This window comes from Urocampus carinirostris, chromosome 20 (assembly GCF_059441175.1).
Source record: "Urocampus carinirostris isolate Australia breed hairy pipefish chromosome 20, RoL_Ucar_1.0, whole genome shotgun sequence".
NCBI lineage: Eukaryota > Metazoa > Chordata > Actinopteri > Syngnathiformes > Syngnathidae > Urocampus > Urocampus carinirostris.
Genome location: NC_142368.1, coordinates 10,801,961 through 10,815,191, shown reverse-complemented (window position 1 = coordinate 10,815,191; position 13,231 = coordinate 10,801,961). Strand labels below are relative to the sequence as shown.

The 13,231-nt window shown below is 42.1% G+C and overlaps 1 protein-coding gene across 1 annotated transcript in view; it reads left to right on the top strand.

The window, feature by feature from the left end:
• The first annotated feature begins 1,809 nt into the window (after positions 1-1,809).
• man1a1 (mannosidase, alpha, class 1A, member 1) overlaps positions 1,810-13,231 on the top strand; it is a 200,837-nt gene continuing 189,415 nt past the window's right edge. The window contains exon 1 of the mRNA XM_088324634.1: positions 1,810-2,532. Coding sequence (XP_088180760.1) covers positions 2,008-2,532 — 525 coding nt within the window. The 5' untranslated portion in view covers positions 1,810-2,007. The remainder of the gene's footprint in view (positions 2,533-13,231) is intronic.

The following is a 13,231-nucleotide window of genomic DNA, read 5'->3' as shown; positions in this document are numbered from 1 at the left end:
AGTCCATGGAAGGAGACCAAGAGGAAGGCCGCGATTGACGTGGATGGATGGTGTTATGAGTACACTGCAGGAAAGAGGTCTAAATATAATGGAAGCTAGAGCTCTTGTTGGTGATAGAAAGGAGTGGAGAGGTGTTGTAAAAGGATAGTGGGATTGTGGACGCGTTCTTAAGGATGGGCTGGGCACCCGTATGATGCGGCAGGGGTAAACCAGTGAAAGCTGTCGGGCCCTGCTGTTGAACAAAAGAGTGTGTTGTGTCACCCTGACCCGAGTGACATGTCCGCTTTCTGGTGTCCCTTTTCATCTGGAGGGACGAAAGCATGACCAACTTGGGTGCTGAACTTGTTTGGGTGTTTGGGCATTTGGGTTAGGCATGGTCCAAAAATGTTTGTGTGTTTTTTTTGTGTTATTTATTTCCCTTTTATTTTCTTTGTTATTGTATGTGTGTGTCTTGATGTCGGTCACCCCTCTTGAGGGATATGACCAAGGTAGATAAATAGATAGATAATCTTGTTGCCAACATTGTACTTCCACTAAAAAATGTAATTAAATACAGTTCTGTATCGTTCAACCGACTAAATAAGCCCCCAAAAATGTTAGTATTATGCGACAAAATATCTCATCTCATCTCATCAGCTACACCGCTTATCCTCATTAGGGTCGCGGGGGTGCTGGAGCCCATCCCAGCAATCATTGGGCAGTGGGCAGGGGACACCCTGAACTGGTTGCCAGCCAATCGCAGGACACACAGGGACAGACAACTCATTCGCTCATTCACACCTAGGGACAATTTGGACCGGCCAATTCACCTGAAATGCATGTCTTTGGAACGTGGGAGGAAACCGGAGTGCCCGGAGAGAACCCACGCAAGCACGGGGAGAACATACAAACTCCGCACAGGAAGTCTGGAGCTGGATTTGAACCCATGACAGGTTCCCATGACATGAACTGTGCCGCACAAGCGCTAACCACTGTTCCGCCGTGCTGCCCGCGACAAAAGATACCAGGAATAAAATAAATGGATATCTTGTGAAAGAATTGTAAAAACAAACGACGTTTGTAGGCCCTGCAACCCTTGCAATAGTACATGAGTCAATTCATTCAAAAGAGAAAAATAATTTTGCATTGCCGGAAACACAGCAAAATGTAACGTGATGTCAAGTTTTGGACATGTTTGATAATGATTTAGATGCCACACTTGGGATTGCCGTTGCTCACTGTTGTTTCAAGCGTTGCTCACCGACTTTGTGTGAACGCTCAGACCCGTAAGGAAAAGTAGAGGGCAGCACGGCGGCACAGTGGTTAGCGCTTGTGCGGCACAGTTCATGTCATGGGAACCTCCTGCGTGGGTTCAAATCCAGCTCCAGACTTCCTGTGCGGAGTTTGTATGTTCTCCCCGTGCTTGTGTGGGTTTCCTCTGGGCACTCCGGTTTCCTCCCACATTCCAAAAACATGCATTTCAGGTGAATTGGCTGGTCCAAATTGTCCCTAGGTCTGAATGAGCGAGTGAGTTGTCTGTCCCCGTGTGCCCTGCGATTGGCTGGCAACCAGTTGAGGGTGTCCCCTGCCCACTGCCCGATGATTGCTGGGATGGGCTCCAGCACCCCCGCGACCCTACTGAGGATAAGCGGTGCAGCTAATGAGATGAGATTGTGCTCAAGCACCCCAAAAACGGTTTGGTTACGCCCATGATGACAATCCTAAATGTATAACTCAATGAAGCCGCGCCCTCTCCGTCTTCCCCGGGAGAGAAGGAGATTCGCCCGTCCCAGCTGCCAATTATCTCGGCCCCGCCTCTTCCTGCAGACGCTAGCGGGGCTCGCCTGGTTCTCAGTGAGTGAGCGACTGCTTCTTCACGGCAATGGACAACTTTCACTCGGCGTCTCCTACAGCGTCGTCTCGCCCCTGTCCACCGGAGGTGGGTGTCTGAGCGGATTATAAACCGAAGCCGGAAGAAAAGGGAAAACCCCGTTTTTATGGTTGCTGGTGAGAAGGAAACAGAGCAACATGCCGGTTTCAACTCTTTTGCCTTTCACGTCCACCCCGAGTAGGAAGTCTTCCAACCCGACCTCCTTCAGGTTGACGGAGAAATTCATCTTGCTTTTGGTGTTCAGCGCCTTTATTACGCTGTGTTTCGGGGCTATTTTCTTCCTCCCGGACTCAACCAAGCTTCTCAGTGGAGTTTTCTTCCATTCGTCCGCCGTAGAGACGAACACCCGTACGGGACTGGACGGAGGTGCTGGCGGCGGTAGTGATCCCGGCCCGGCTGCGATTGACGAGAAGGTCCTGGCTAAAATTAAGAAGGACCACGAAAAAGCCTTACTTGAGGCCAAGGATACTTTACAAAAACGCCCCGACGAGATTAAACGGGACATTTTAGACGAGAAGGAGAAAGTTGCCAGGGAGAGTTTGGGTCAAGGTGGGAAGGTGGTCAATGAATTACCTTACGTCGAGTACCAGAGACCCCCGGGGGCCACTGGACACGAACCCCTGGACCCCACTACGAGGGAGCGACGGACAAAGATTAAAGAGGTAAACCACGGGAATTTGACGCCCAATCTCGTGCAAACACATCCAAAAAAACATCACATACATAAAAACGCAATGATGAAGCATTCCCATATGACAGGGGTGAGCAAAGTATGGGTCGCGGGACAGGTATGGCTCTTTTAGTGAGTACATCTGGCTCAGTGATGAAATGAGAGCCACTGTGATCGTGTGTATCTTCCCAATTTCAGTGTACAGTATATGTATTTAAATTTTTTTTGGGGGGTTTTGTTTTAAAAAGTGCCATTCGCCCATACGGTTTGGCTCTTGAAAATATTTGCCTTCACGGTTCTTTGATTCAGAAAGGTTCCCCATCCCTGCCCTACAGCGTTTCGTACCTGTTTATCGTAGCTGTTAACATCATCTTTGTTTTGCTTCAAAACAAGAATACGGTGGACTGTGGTTCTGGATTTGTGAATTATCTATGAAGTCGGTGCACTCGCACTGATCGCTGCTTGGCTCTGTGGCTAGGACCTTGACTCAGCCTCTTGGCTGAGAGCAAGTGTCTCGGCCCCTTGGCTTTGTAGCGTATTATGATCTGACCGATAACGGATAATTGATAAAGAATATAGAACAATAAACCTTACAAAATCCCCCTCCCCCCTGTTGTGAGGGTGTCACAAATGCGAACCGCCGCATGAATCAAGGGTGTTAACAGTGTTAATTTTGTGCATTGGGTTGACTTCAAGCAATCTGCAGAAATATTCATCGCAACCAAAAACGTCAAAACCCGACCAAACGAGCACGCATTTTCATGTGTCATGTTGGGGTTCTGCTTTTTTAGTGACCTTCTCCGTAATTGTAGACAACAGAAGACTATATTAGAAATAATATTCAGATGATCAGGACATGAGGGTCAAACAGAGTTGCCTGACACAACCGAATGTTTGATCTACCAACTGGTCATTCATCTGACAAATAAGACGACTAGGAGGCCTGATGGACTGGCGGACCCGAAGACCATAACGGTTAGGTTGAGCACAAATAACCTGAGCTTGAAGGTCTGGGACAGTCAAGTCTAAACAGTCAGTATCAGGGGAGTCTGTGTCCGGATGGTCAGTGTTCAATGAGGTCTCGCCTGGGAGGACAGTGTGTGGTGGGCCCATACCCAAAGGGATCATGTAAAATGACTCAATTTTGTGCAGGCTTGGGGAGTAACGGAATACATGGAACGGCAAAAATGATGTTGGCAAGCTGTTTGGATTTATTTTCATTTTGTTTTTGTCGCATTTTAAAAGATCAAAGAGATCAAAGCCAGGAGAGAAAGCTTACCGAGTGTTGTGAGTCATCATTTTATCCATATTTAGTTTCTTTTGTCTTTTATTAGCATATTTGGTATTGGAGTCATCCAAAAGTCATTGAAAGTAATCCAGTTAAAGTAACTCTACCCAACCCTGTTAATATTGAGTTCAAATGTTCTGAAAATTAAACGGTTCGCATAATCATATTAAACATTTAGTATTTACATTTAATGTCTCTCAACAACATTATAAGAAATTCCTTGCCCTGGATCTGAAGATATCAATTCACGCTTTACAGATATGCGGTAAATGTTTAAATTGTAGTAATGGCTCTTTGCCCATTACGTCTTTGGCATTTACCAAACAATACAATACAGACGCTGCTTACTTACGAACAGGGTACGTTTCAGGCGATCGGTTGTAAGTTGAATTTGTTCGTAATTTGCTTCAGTGCTATATTTTGTATGGAATGTATATTTAAGGTTTATATAAGTATGTTTAAGGCTTTTATAAGTAAAAAATAAACATTGAATAAAATAATATGCTCTATAAAGATTAATAAAGTAAAGTTCAACTTACTTTTGGAAGATAAGCCTCAAGAGTTAGGCGACTTCCTCCTTCGTGGTAGAAAGTGGCTGAAAAAAAGCGATCCAACCATTTTCTCAACCGCATCAACCTTCCTTATTCCAGTTTAATTTCTAAATAAACGGCTTGCCTCATCTTTACTAGTCACACCAACCATATTGAAAGGATGCACGAGATATTAAACAATCAAAATGTCAAAGTTCTTAGGGCTCTGGAGAGACCGTATAGAATGTTTACATACAAACAAGGAAGAGGAAGGCAGATTTCTTCTTCGGGGTGGATGCTGGGTGGAGCTCTCACAGAGCCACACACCGGTAGTGGCGGAAAGAAGCACTACAGTACTGTCCTGTACCTGGAAAAAGGTGCACGATACAAAATCTAACTCACAGCAAGGTCAAAGTATTTTTTGACATCCCGAAAAAAATATTCGTATCTATCGTCTTTCGTAACTCGATTGTTCGTTTGTGGGGGGAGCGTCTGTATATATCTGTATATATTTACATAATATTCAATAATGAATGCAATGGTTTTTAAATAAACAATTTCATTTATTTTAATAACCTTCCAAAGTCACAGCTCAGTTATAAAGCTACAGGACAATGATCTAGAAGTCAGATAGTTGCTACTGGTGAGAGAGAATTTGATATTTTTTTCTTTCTGATAGAGTTAAGGAATCCAGCAAGCGTCTATATTCACCTTTACCGCAATTTTTTCATATTAAAATTAAAAAGAATCAAACAAGTTGAGAAAGCTCTTGAAGTCAAAAGTTCAATATAAAAAAACTAGAAAAATAATTGGTGTTTTGACAAAGTAACATTTTACACAGTTTAACCAAGTCTTTATTTTCTCAAGTTTGTTTTCATCTTTGCTTTTGACAATTCCCTGCCTTACTTAAATATAAAAATGACGATTATTCTGTACTGCATTCTTTGGCACAGAAAGCGCTAAATAGATACAGAAACCGGTTTCTTTAAGGCTAGTTAAAAACGGTTACAATAATTATCATTTTTCTTAATAAAACAAACAAACCTAAAATTGTAATAAGTAATTTGCAGTTTTGAAAGGTTAAAAACTGATGCAGTGGTTAAAATCAATACATTAGGGGCAAACATATATTTTTAGTGAATACACAGCAAATGGCCCCAGAACTGAAGTTTGGACACCCCTGATTTACATGCTGAATATCAATTTTAATAATCAGTGGAACAACAAATGATTTACATCATGTACTTGGGAGGATCGTCTTTTTCCTAACGCATGAATGCACCTGTGCACTATTCACAAAGTTGCCATTTTAGAGTGCCTTGTTTTCATAGCCTGGGGAAAAACCTGGTTCGGATAAAATGGGATCCATTTCCAAAGCTTAAATCCCTTTTTATTGATCTGATCAGTTTTTTTGCGGAGCGTCTGGAAATATGTGTAAGGCTGATGTGAAAGAAATACATTTCCTCGTGTTGAGATATTATCGCCATTTTTATCTCGGCTCATTCAAGAAAGTTGTTTTTGTTTGCTTATCCAAATCGCGATCAAATATTTTGCAAAGCAAACTATCATGCAGCTGTTTTATTTCTTTAAGCGTGTTTTTCTTGTCTATCTGGTGATGGTATAAATTTCAAAGCAATAACAGCAGCCGCTACAGAGCTACTGAGGTGGCTGTTGTTGTAAAGAGTAACAAACGGTCTGATGTTTTTTTATTCCGGTTCAAATATTAATGAAGTAAAAACAACAACATGGCGTTTGGTTACGGTCCATTTTCATAAGCTGACAGCGAGTGTGCTCGGCTCTGGGAATCGTGTATGAGCCAGGAGAGTACATATCTTGGTAAATGATACAACTTAGAACTTAACCTAAACAACTTAACATTAAAATGACATTCAAATTCCTTTGCTCTTATGTCAATGTATATATTAAAAAAAACTTAAATATCCCAAAAGATTTTGCTCTGCTTAATATATCTCCTGTCAAAAGTAGAAATATGAAAACGCTACACAAATTATTTTGTAAAAACGTCACAACATTCTGAGAACAGGGAGCCTGATGAGCTTACCTTTGGCGCAGACGGAGTAGCGCGAGAGATGGGAGGGAGTGCTTGCACTTTTTGCATAGCTCCACCCATCCCTCCCACTCACCCAATCAAAACACTTTAAGTTCTCTTCCGGTGTTTTGGCGTATTTACAATTTGTTCCGTGGATTCATCAAAAAGTATCTGAACACGGAACACAGTTTATATAGTGAGCTTTTATATAGAGGATTCTTTAGCGTTGTACAGCCAAAACAAGTTTTTTTGTATGACACCTTGACTGTAAATCGTAGTGAAAAGGTGCCCTGTATATTCTGAAAAGTACTGCTCTGTAATTCAGCTTTGGTTAGGCTTTGCGGGTATCTGAACAGGATTAAAGGCTCTAGTTTTGAACGAGATGGAGAAAATTTGCATGCAATTAAATTTGTCTCTGAGCCATAGGTACTCTTAAAGAGATTCATAAATGGCTCGCGAGCCATAGGTTCCCGACCCCTGGTATATAGTATAGTTTACGTCATATATGAAGGAATAGGTACAGTCACTAAAACGTCAGAATATGATGTCCAGGGATGAGACGGCGTTGTTCATATTGACGGGCCACTATTAACAATAATGTAAAATGGTCTTGCGGGCCGGATATGATTACACGGCGGGCTGGACGTGGCCCGCAGGCCGGGAGTTTGACACATGTGCTCTAAATGATTAAAAAAGGACAAGTAACACTATTATAAAGGCTGGTATCAGCACCGATATTTATGGCTGCGACTTAGCCTTCTCTACACCTTTTAGAACTTGTGATTAAAATGTGTATGTAGTCTGGTATTTCGTAATCCTTTAATGGTATTTGACACTTTGAACGTAACGACTGTACAGATTACAGTTTTACAGTCCGCTAAAGATTTTATCTGAGTTAACAGGACTACAGCTCAGAGTGAAAAACAGTTCGTCTGTGCAGAAAAGTGGAAGCCTTTTCACGTGTTTAAATGATCTTGCTGAAAAGAGAATCATATCTAATCGTCTCTAGGAAATTTGGTTATTCTGGGAGTCTTAAGTAGAGGTCGAGCGATTGTAGGCGGGACGATATTCGGCTTCGATATTTGGTATTTTAACAGGTTTCGGTATTGCGTTTTAAATTGTTTGACTGGCCGATTATTTAGGCTTTCTAAAGCAACCTAGTTCTCTCTCCGTTGCTCCGACAACTCCCATCACCTTCTCCTCTCCTCCCACCCAAGACCTTCTAATTGGGCAAGGAACAGGGTCGGAGCCACTGAACAAAAGCATGTTTCCAACTCCAAACACTACAACCAGCCTTGCCAACTCTTCGACATGTCCCGACATGTCAGAGTGTAAATCATGTTGCTGATAAGAGTGTTATGCCCCTACCTAGTCAAAGATCCACACAGTCGCTAAAGAGGTCCCATTGCTGATTTAATTAATGAAAAAAATGCTGTAAAAACAAATACCACAGGAGCTACTGTCACGCTCATTCATGCTACACACTGAGAGCTGAATTTCGCCACCAGTCACTTCCCTTCACCCTGTTGACACGTCACCCTTGAAAGGGTCCATCGCGAACATAAACAAAAACATCAAAAGTAACAGACATTACAATATTCAGATTTTAAAAAGTCCGTGGTAGAAAACATATGTTGGACTGTCGAGGGATGGGCGTCAGCAGGCTGTACTTGCCCAAGACACACCACAGGAAATTGTACCCCTATGACCGTAGTGGTAAGGAATCCAACCAACCATTGAATAGTGTTTTTGTAGTGCAGTGAATAGTACACTCGCCTGACAGGCGAAAGGTCCCCGGTTCGAGACAGGGTGGAAACATTTGTGGGGCTGGAAAGGGATGGGCGTCACCAGGCTATACTTGCCCATGACACACCACAGGAAATTGTACCCCTACGACCCTAGTGGTAAGGGATCCAACCAACCATTGAATCGTGTTTTTGTAGTGCAGTGATTAGCACACTCGCCTGACCGGCGAAAGGTCCCCGGTTTGAGAACGGGTGGAAACATTTGTTGGGCTGGAGAGGGATGGGTGTCACCAGGCTGTACTTGCCCAAGACACACCACAGGAAATTGTACCCCTACGACCATAGTTGTAAGGTATCTAACCAACAATTGAATGGTGTTTTTTTTAGTGCAATGATTAGCACACTCGCCTGACAGGCGAAAGGTACCCGGTTCGAGACTGGGTGGAAACATTTGTTGGGCTGGAGAGGGATGGGTGTCACCAGGTTGTACTTGCCCAAGACACACCACAGCAAATTGCACCCCTACGACCCTAGTGGTAAGGGATCCAACCAACCATTGAATGGTGTTTTAGTAGTGCAATGATTAGCACACTCGCCTGACAGGCGAAAGGTCCCCGGTTCGAGACAGGGTGGAAACATTTGTTGGGCTGGACAGGGATAGGTGCCACCATGCTGTATTTTTCCAAGACACACCACAGGAATTAGTGCCCCTTAGAGCCTAGCGGTTAAGGGATACAAACAAAACCCACCCACGCAACTTTTATAGACATTTTTCTTTATTTATTTATTGTATACAAATCAGGGAGCTATTTATGAACCTTTATACGAGTGTCTGCTAAGCCTTATTTTATTTCCTGCATTGCTAGTTTTGGTTTAGGTGAAAGATTAGTCATGTCAGTTGTGTTTCAATTCTAATTTAGTTGATGTAAACGGTTTTAGAGAGCTATAATAGTGTTGTAAAAGGATAGTGGGATGTTTAGTTGTGTTGTAAGGGATGGGCAGGGCACCTGAATGATGCGGCAGGGGTAAACCTGTGAAAGCTGTTGGGGCCTGTTGTGGAAGAGAAGAGTGTGTTTTGTCACCCTGACCCAAGTGACATGGCCGCTTTCTCGTGTCCCCGTTTCATCTGGAGGGACGAAAGCATGACCGACTTGGGTGCCGAGGTGCTTAACTTGTTTGGGTGTTTGGGCATTTGGGTTGGCCATGGTCCCAAAAAATTTCTGTGTGTTTTTTGCTACTATTTTCCCTTTTTTATTTTATTTTTTTGTATGTGTTTTTCTTGCTGTCGGTCACCCCTCTCGAGGGATATGACCAGGTTAGATAGATTGATAGATAGATAACGTTATTTTTAAATTTATAACAAATATTCTTTGTTCCCGTTTCCGTCATTAAAAAATTCTTACGCCTATTTTAAGCTATTACAGCAAACGGATATTTGCTCCAAATATCCGTTATCGGCTTCATCTGAATACTAATAATCGGTATCGGCCCTGAAAACCGCATATTGGTTGATACCTAGTCTTGAGCTCTCCTAAGATATTTTCTATTGAGGGAGCCACAGCTGATAACTGGATTAGTATTGATATTGCTCCTCAGGTTCTGATTCAGCCCAGTTCATAAGAGCGCTAGTCGCTGGAATAAATCACACCGAAAGGTCGCTCCGTTGTTGTGACTGAAAACACGATATGGCGCTGTTGGGGAGCTGTCACATGACAAAGTGTCGGCAGGCCAATAGCGGCGTCAATAAGTACGGGTCAGCTTCATTGATTTTACGCCTTAATAAAAAGTCAGTAACCTGCGGTCCAAGAACAGGAAAAACACACAGAGAGGGCAAAAAGAACAGTAAATACAATTTACACAGGCGAGCAACTGATCTGTGAAGGCAGTAAACATGCTGGTCTTGCAAGTAGCTTTTTTATTGACTTTGTTTGGCTCCTGCCCGATCAAAATGCCAGCGAGTTAATTTTTACATAATGACGTGTGACGGCCGTTGATGCAAAACGGTCCAATTCAGTCCTGTAAATGAAGCACTCCTCATAATTGGCTCTTTTGTAGGTAGAGTCGTTCTACCTTGTGACATATATGCTAAGAAACCATTTAGTTGACATTTGTTCCTTTAAATACACTTTGAATTATTTTTTTGAAATTATTTTCCAAACAATTACAGGGTTGGGAAGGGTTACTTTAACTGGATTACTTTCAATTACTTTTGGATTACTCCAATACCAAATATGCTAATAAAAGACAAAATTAACTAAATATGAATACAATTACAAAATTTTGTGCAGGCTTGGGGAGTAACGGAATACATGGAAAGGCAAAAATGATGTTGGCAAGCTTTTTGGATTTATTTTCATTTTGTTTCTGTCGCATTTTATGTTCGTTTTGCCGGAGATCAAAGAGATCAAAGGCAGGAGAGAAAGCTTACCGCGTGTTGTGAGTCGTTTTATTCACATTTAGTTTCTTTTGTCTTTTATTAGCATATTTGGTATTGGAGTCATCCAAAAGTAATTGAAAGTAATCCAGTTAAAGTAACCCTACCCAACCCTTAACAATTAGGTACATCGGGTTACAAGGCGGACCCCCAAAAATAGTCTTTTGTCATCAATTTTGTCATTAAAATTGTCATTATTACCCGATTACATTTATTCTAAACAAAGATTTACAGCACTCCAAACTTTTCGCCAGACAGATCCGGCAGATGTTGTTTTGGTCTCGCGGTTCGAGTTTTCGTTTGCACGCCGATCTCGAGATGTGTAGTGAAAAGTCCGTCTCTTTTTAGAGAACCGGCTTTTTCGGCTCAACTCATTGAACGGCTCATTTGCTTTGATGCATTATATTACGAATTATTATGTTGTATAAACAAGAAAAAAAGGAAGTATAAAAGGAGAAAATGAAAAAAAAAGACAGGTTTGTGGTTATCCATTTAATCAGTATATTACCAACAATAATTTGATGCAGAAAATGAATTAATAATTTGATGATTAAAACTGAATGAATAATATAGATTTTATTATATTATTTGTCACCGATTTACAATTTCAACCTCGATAAGACTAAATTTTGGGGACCCATAGATCTCTGTTGGGACCCATAGATTTTTGAGCATGCGAGTCCCCGGGACCCATCACTTTTCAGAGATAAAATGAACACTGTGACCTGTAAACTTTGTGAGTAGAGACGCATTTTGAATGTAAATGTTTGAACCCATTCCAAGCCCTGCAAAAGTTAAGTATGATATTCTTTGACAAATCATCAAAGATGATCAGAACATGAAACAAATACCATAAAATTTCGGACTATGAGGCACACCTGATTATAAACCGCACCCAGTACATTTTCAAAGGAAAAAACATTTTCTACATACATAAATCTCATCTGACTATTAGCCTTATGTGCCCTTATTGAAACAAGAGATATTTACAAAGAAAGAGTTTTAATCTTATACGGTACAGTACCATAACCAATTATCGTTCGAACTTTTTCATGATAAGGGTCTGTTCATGCGACTTTTATTCATGTTAGCTTTATTCATGTACAAACCAGGAAGTTACATTAAACTTGCCCCTTTCTCGACCCATATATTCTACGTATCGCCTCGCCTGCTTGGGCGCCTTGTGGAAAAAAATTCATGTTAGTCGCATCATTGAATAAGCCCTAAGGTTTATAGCTGCGGCTTATAGTCCGAATTTTACAACCTTTTACCACACAATAGACATAAAACGAGAGGCACATAATGTAAAAAAACAAAGAATAAAGGAACTAATAAAAATATTCTTTTACGTCTTTGACTCGCGTTTCTTGAAAAACTGATCAAAAGATGTCTGCTTTTGACAATCTGTCAGCTTTTGACAATCTGTCAGAAATGCGCGAGGCAGAGGCAGCAATAGCCCGACTTGACAACACTTTTTCCAGGGTGATTCCTTTCCACAAATTATGAAACTTAATAGAGAATTGCTAAAATGTTTTGAATTTGGGCTGATTGAACGAGGCTACACGGCAGCGCAGTGGTTAGCGCGTGTACGGCACAGTTCTGAGGTCATGGAATCTAAACTTCCTGTGTGGAGTTTGCATGTTCTCCCCGTGTGTGAGTTTCCTTCGGTCACTCTGTTCCCTCCCAAATTCCCAAACGCGCATGTCAGGTTAATTGGCCAGTCCAAATTGTCCCTGGGTTCGAATGAGCGAGTGGGTTGTCTCTGTGCCCTGCGACTGGCTGGCAACCAGTTCAGGGTGTCCCCTGCCCACTGCCCGAAGATGACTCGGATGGGCTCCAGCACCTCTGACACCCTACTAAGAATAAGCGGTGCAGATAATGGATGGATGGATGAACGAGGCTGTGTCCCCCTCTCCGCTATCTTGCTGAAACCCCTCCTTTTCGTCGTCTTTGAACTGTGACGTTGACACGAAGAGCATGCTGGAAGCACGCATGCTTACTAGGTTGCCAGCCAGATCCTAAGTGGAAGCCATTTTGTTTACGTCCAGGAAACTCTTTGAGCGGATGATAGCAGTGCTGTATTGTACTGTATTTTTGACTTCGTATCCTGAAACACCTTTGTAAATTGAGGCAACAATTTCCCGTTCAGGTACTTCGAAACCTGAAACTTTCGTATGTTCAGACATTCGTCAGTCGAGGTACCATTTGAATCTCTGTTTTTCTTGTGTGGTCTTTTCTAAATTTGGACCACACAATCAGGCATTTGGCCACTCTGCTAACCTTTTCAAGCCTGAAATTGAATTTCTTTATCAGCCTAACCTGGTTGCTTCTAAGTCCTATTCCTGCATCGACCATTGAACTAATTACCTTTCCTGGACCTGCTCCGTCTTCACAAATGTGGGTGTATGTGTTTGTGTCAGCTTGAGTTACGACCGATCCTGAAAAGGGTCCGTTTAATCGTCTAATGGCTCTAATAGCGGTGACTTGCATGGTGGTTTTGAGCGGCTTTAAAAACATTGCATGTCTTTACAGAGTTTCATTGCGTGCATGTTACGTACAATCCCACTCTAGATCTACTCCCCTTGTCCTTGTTTGCAATGGCCCCTTACCTCATTGTGGTGTACTTTCCTCATCTCCCCTAAAT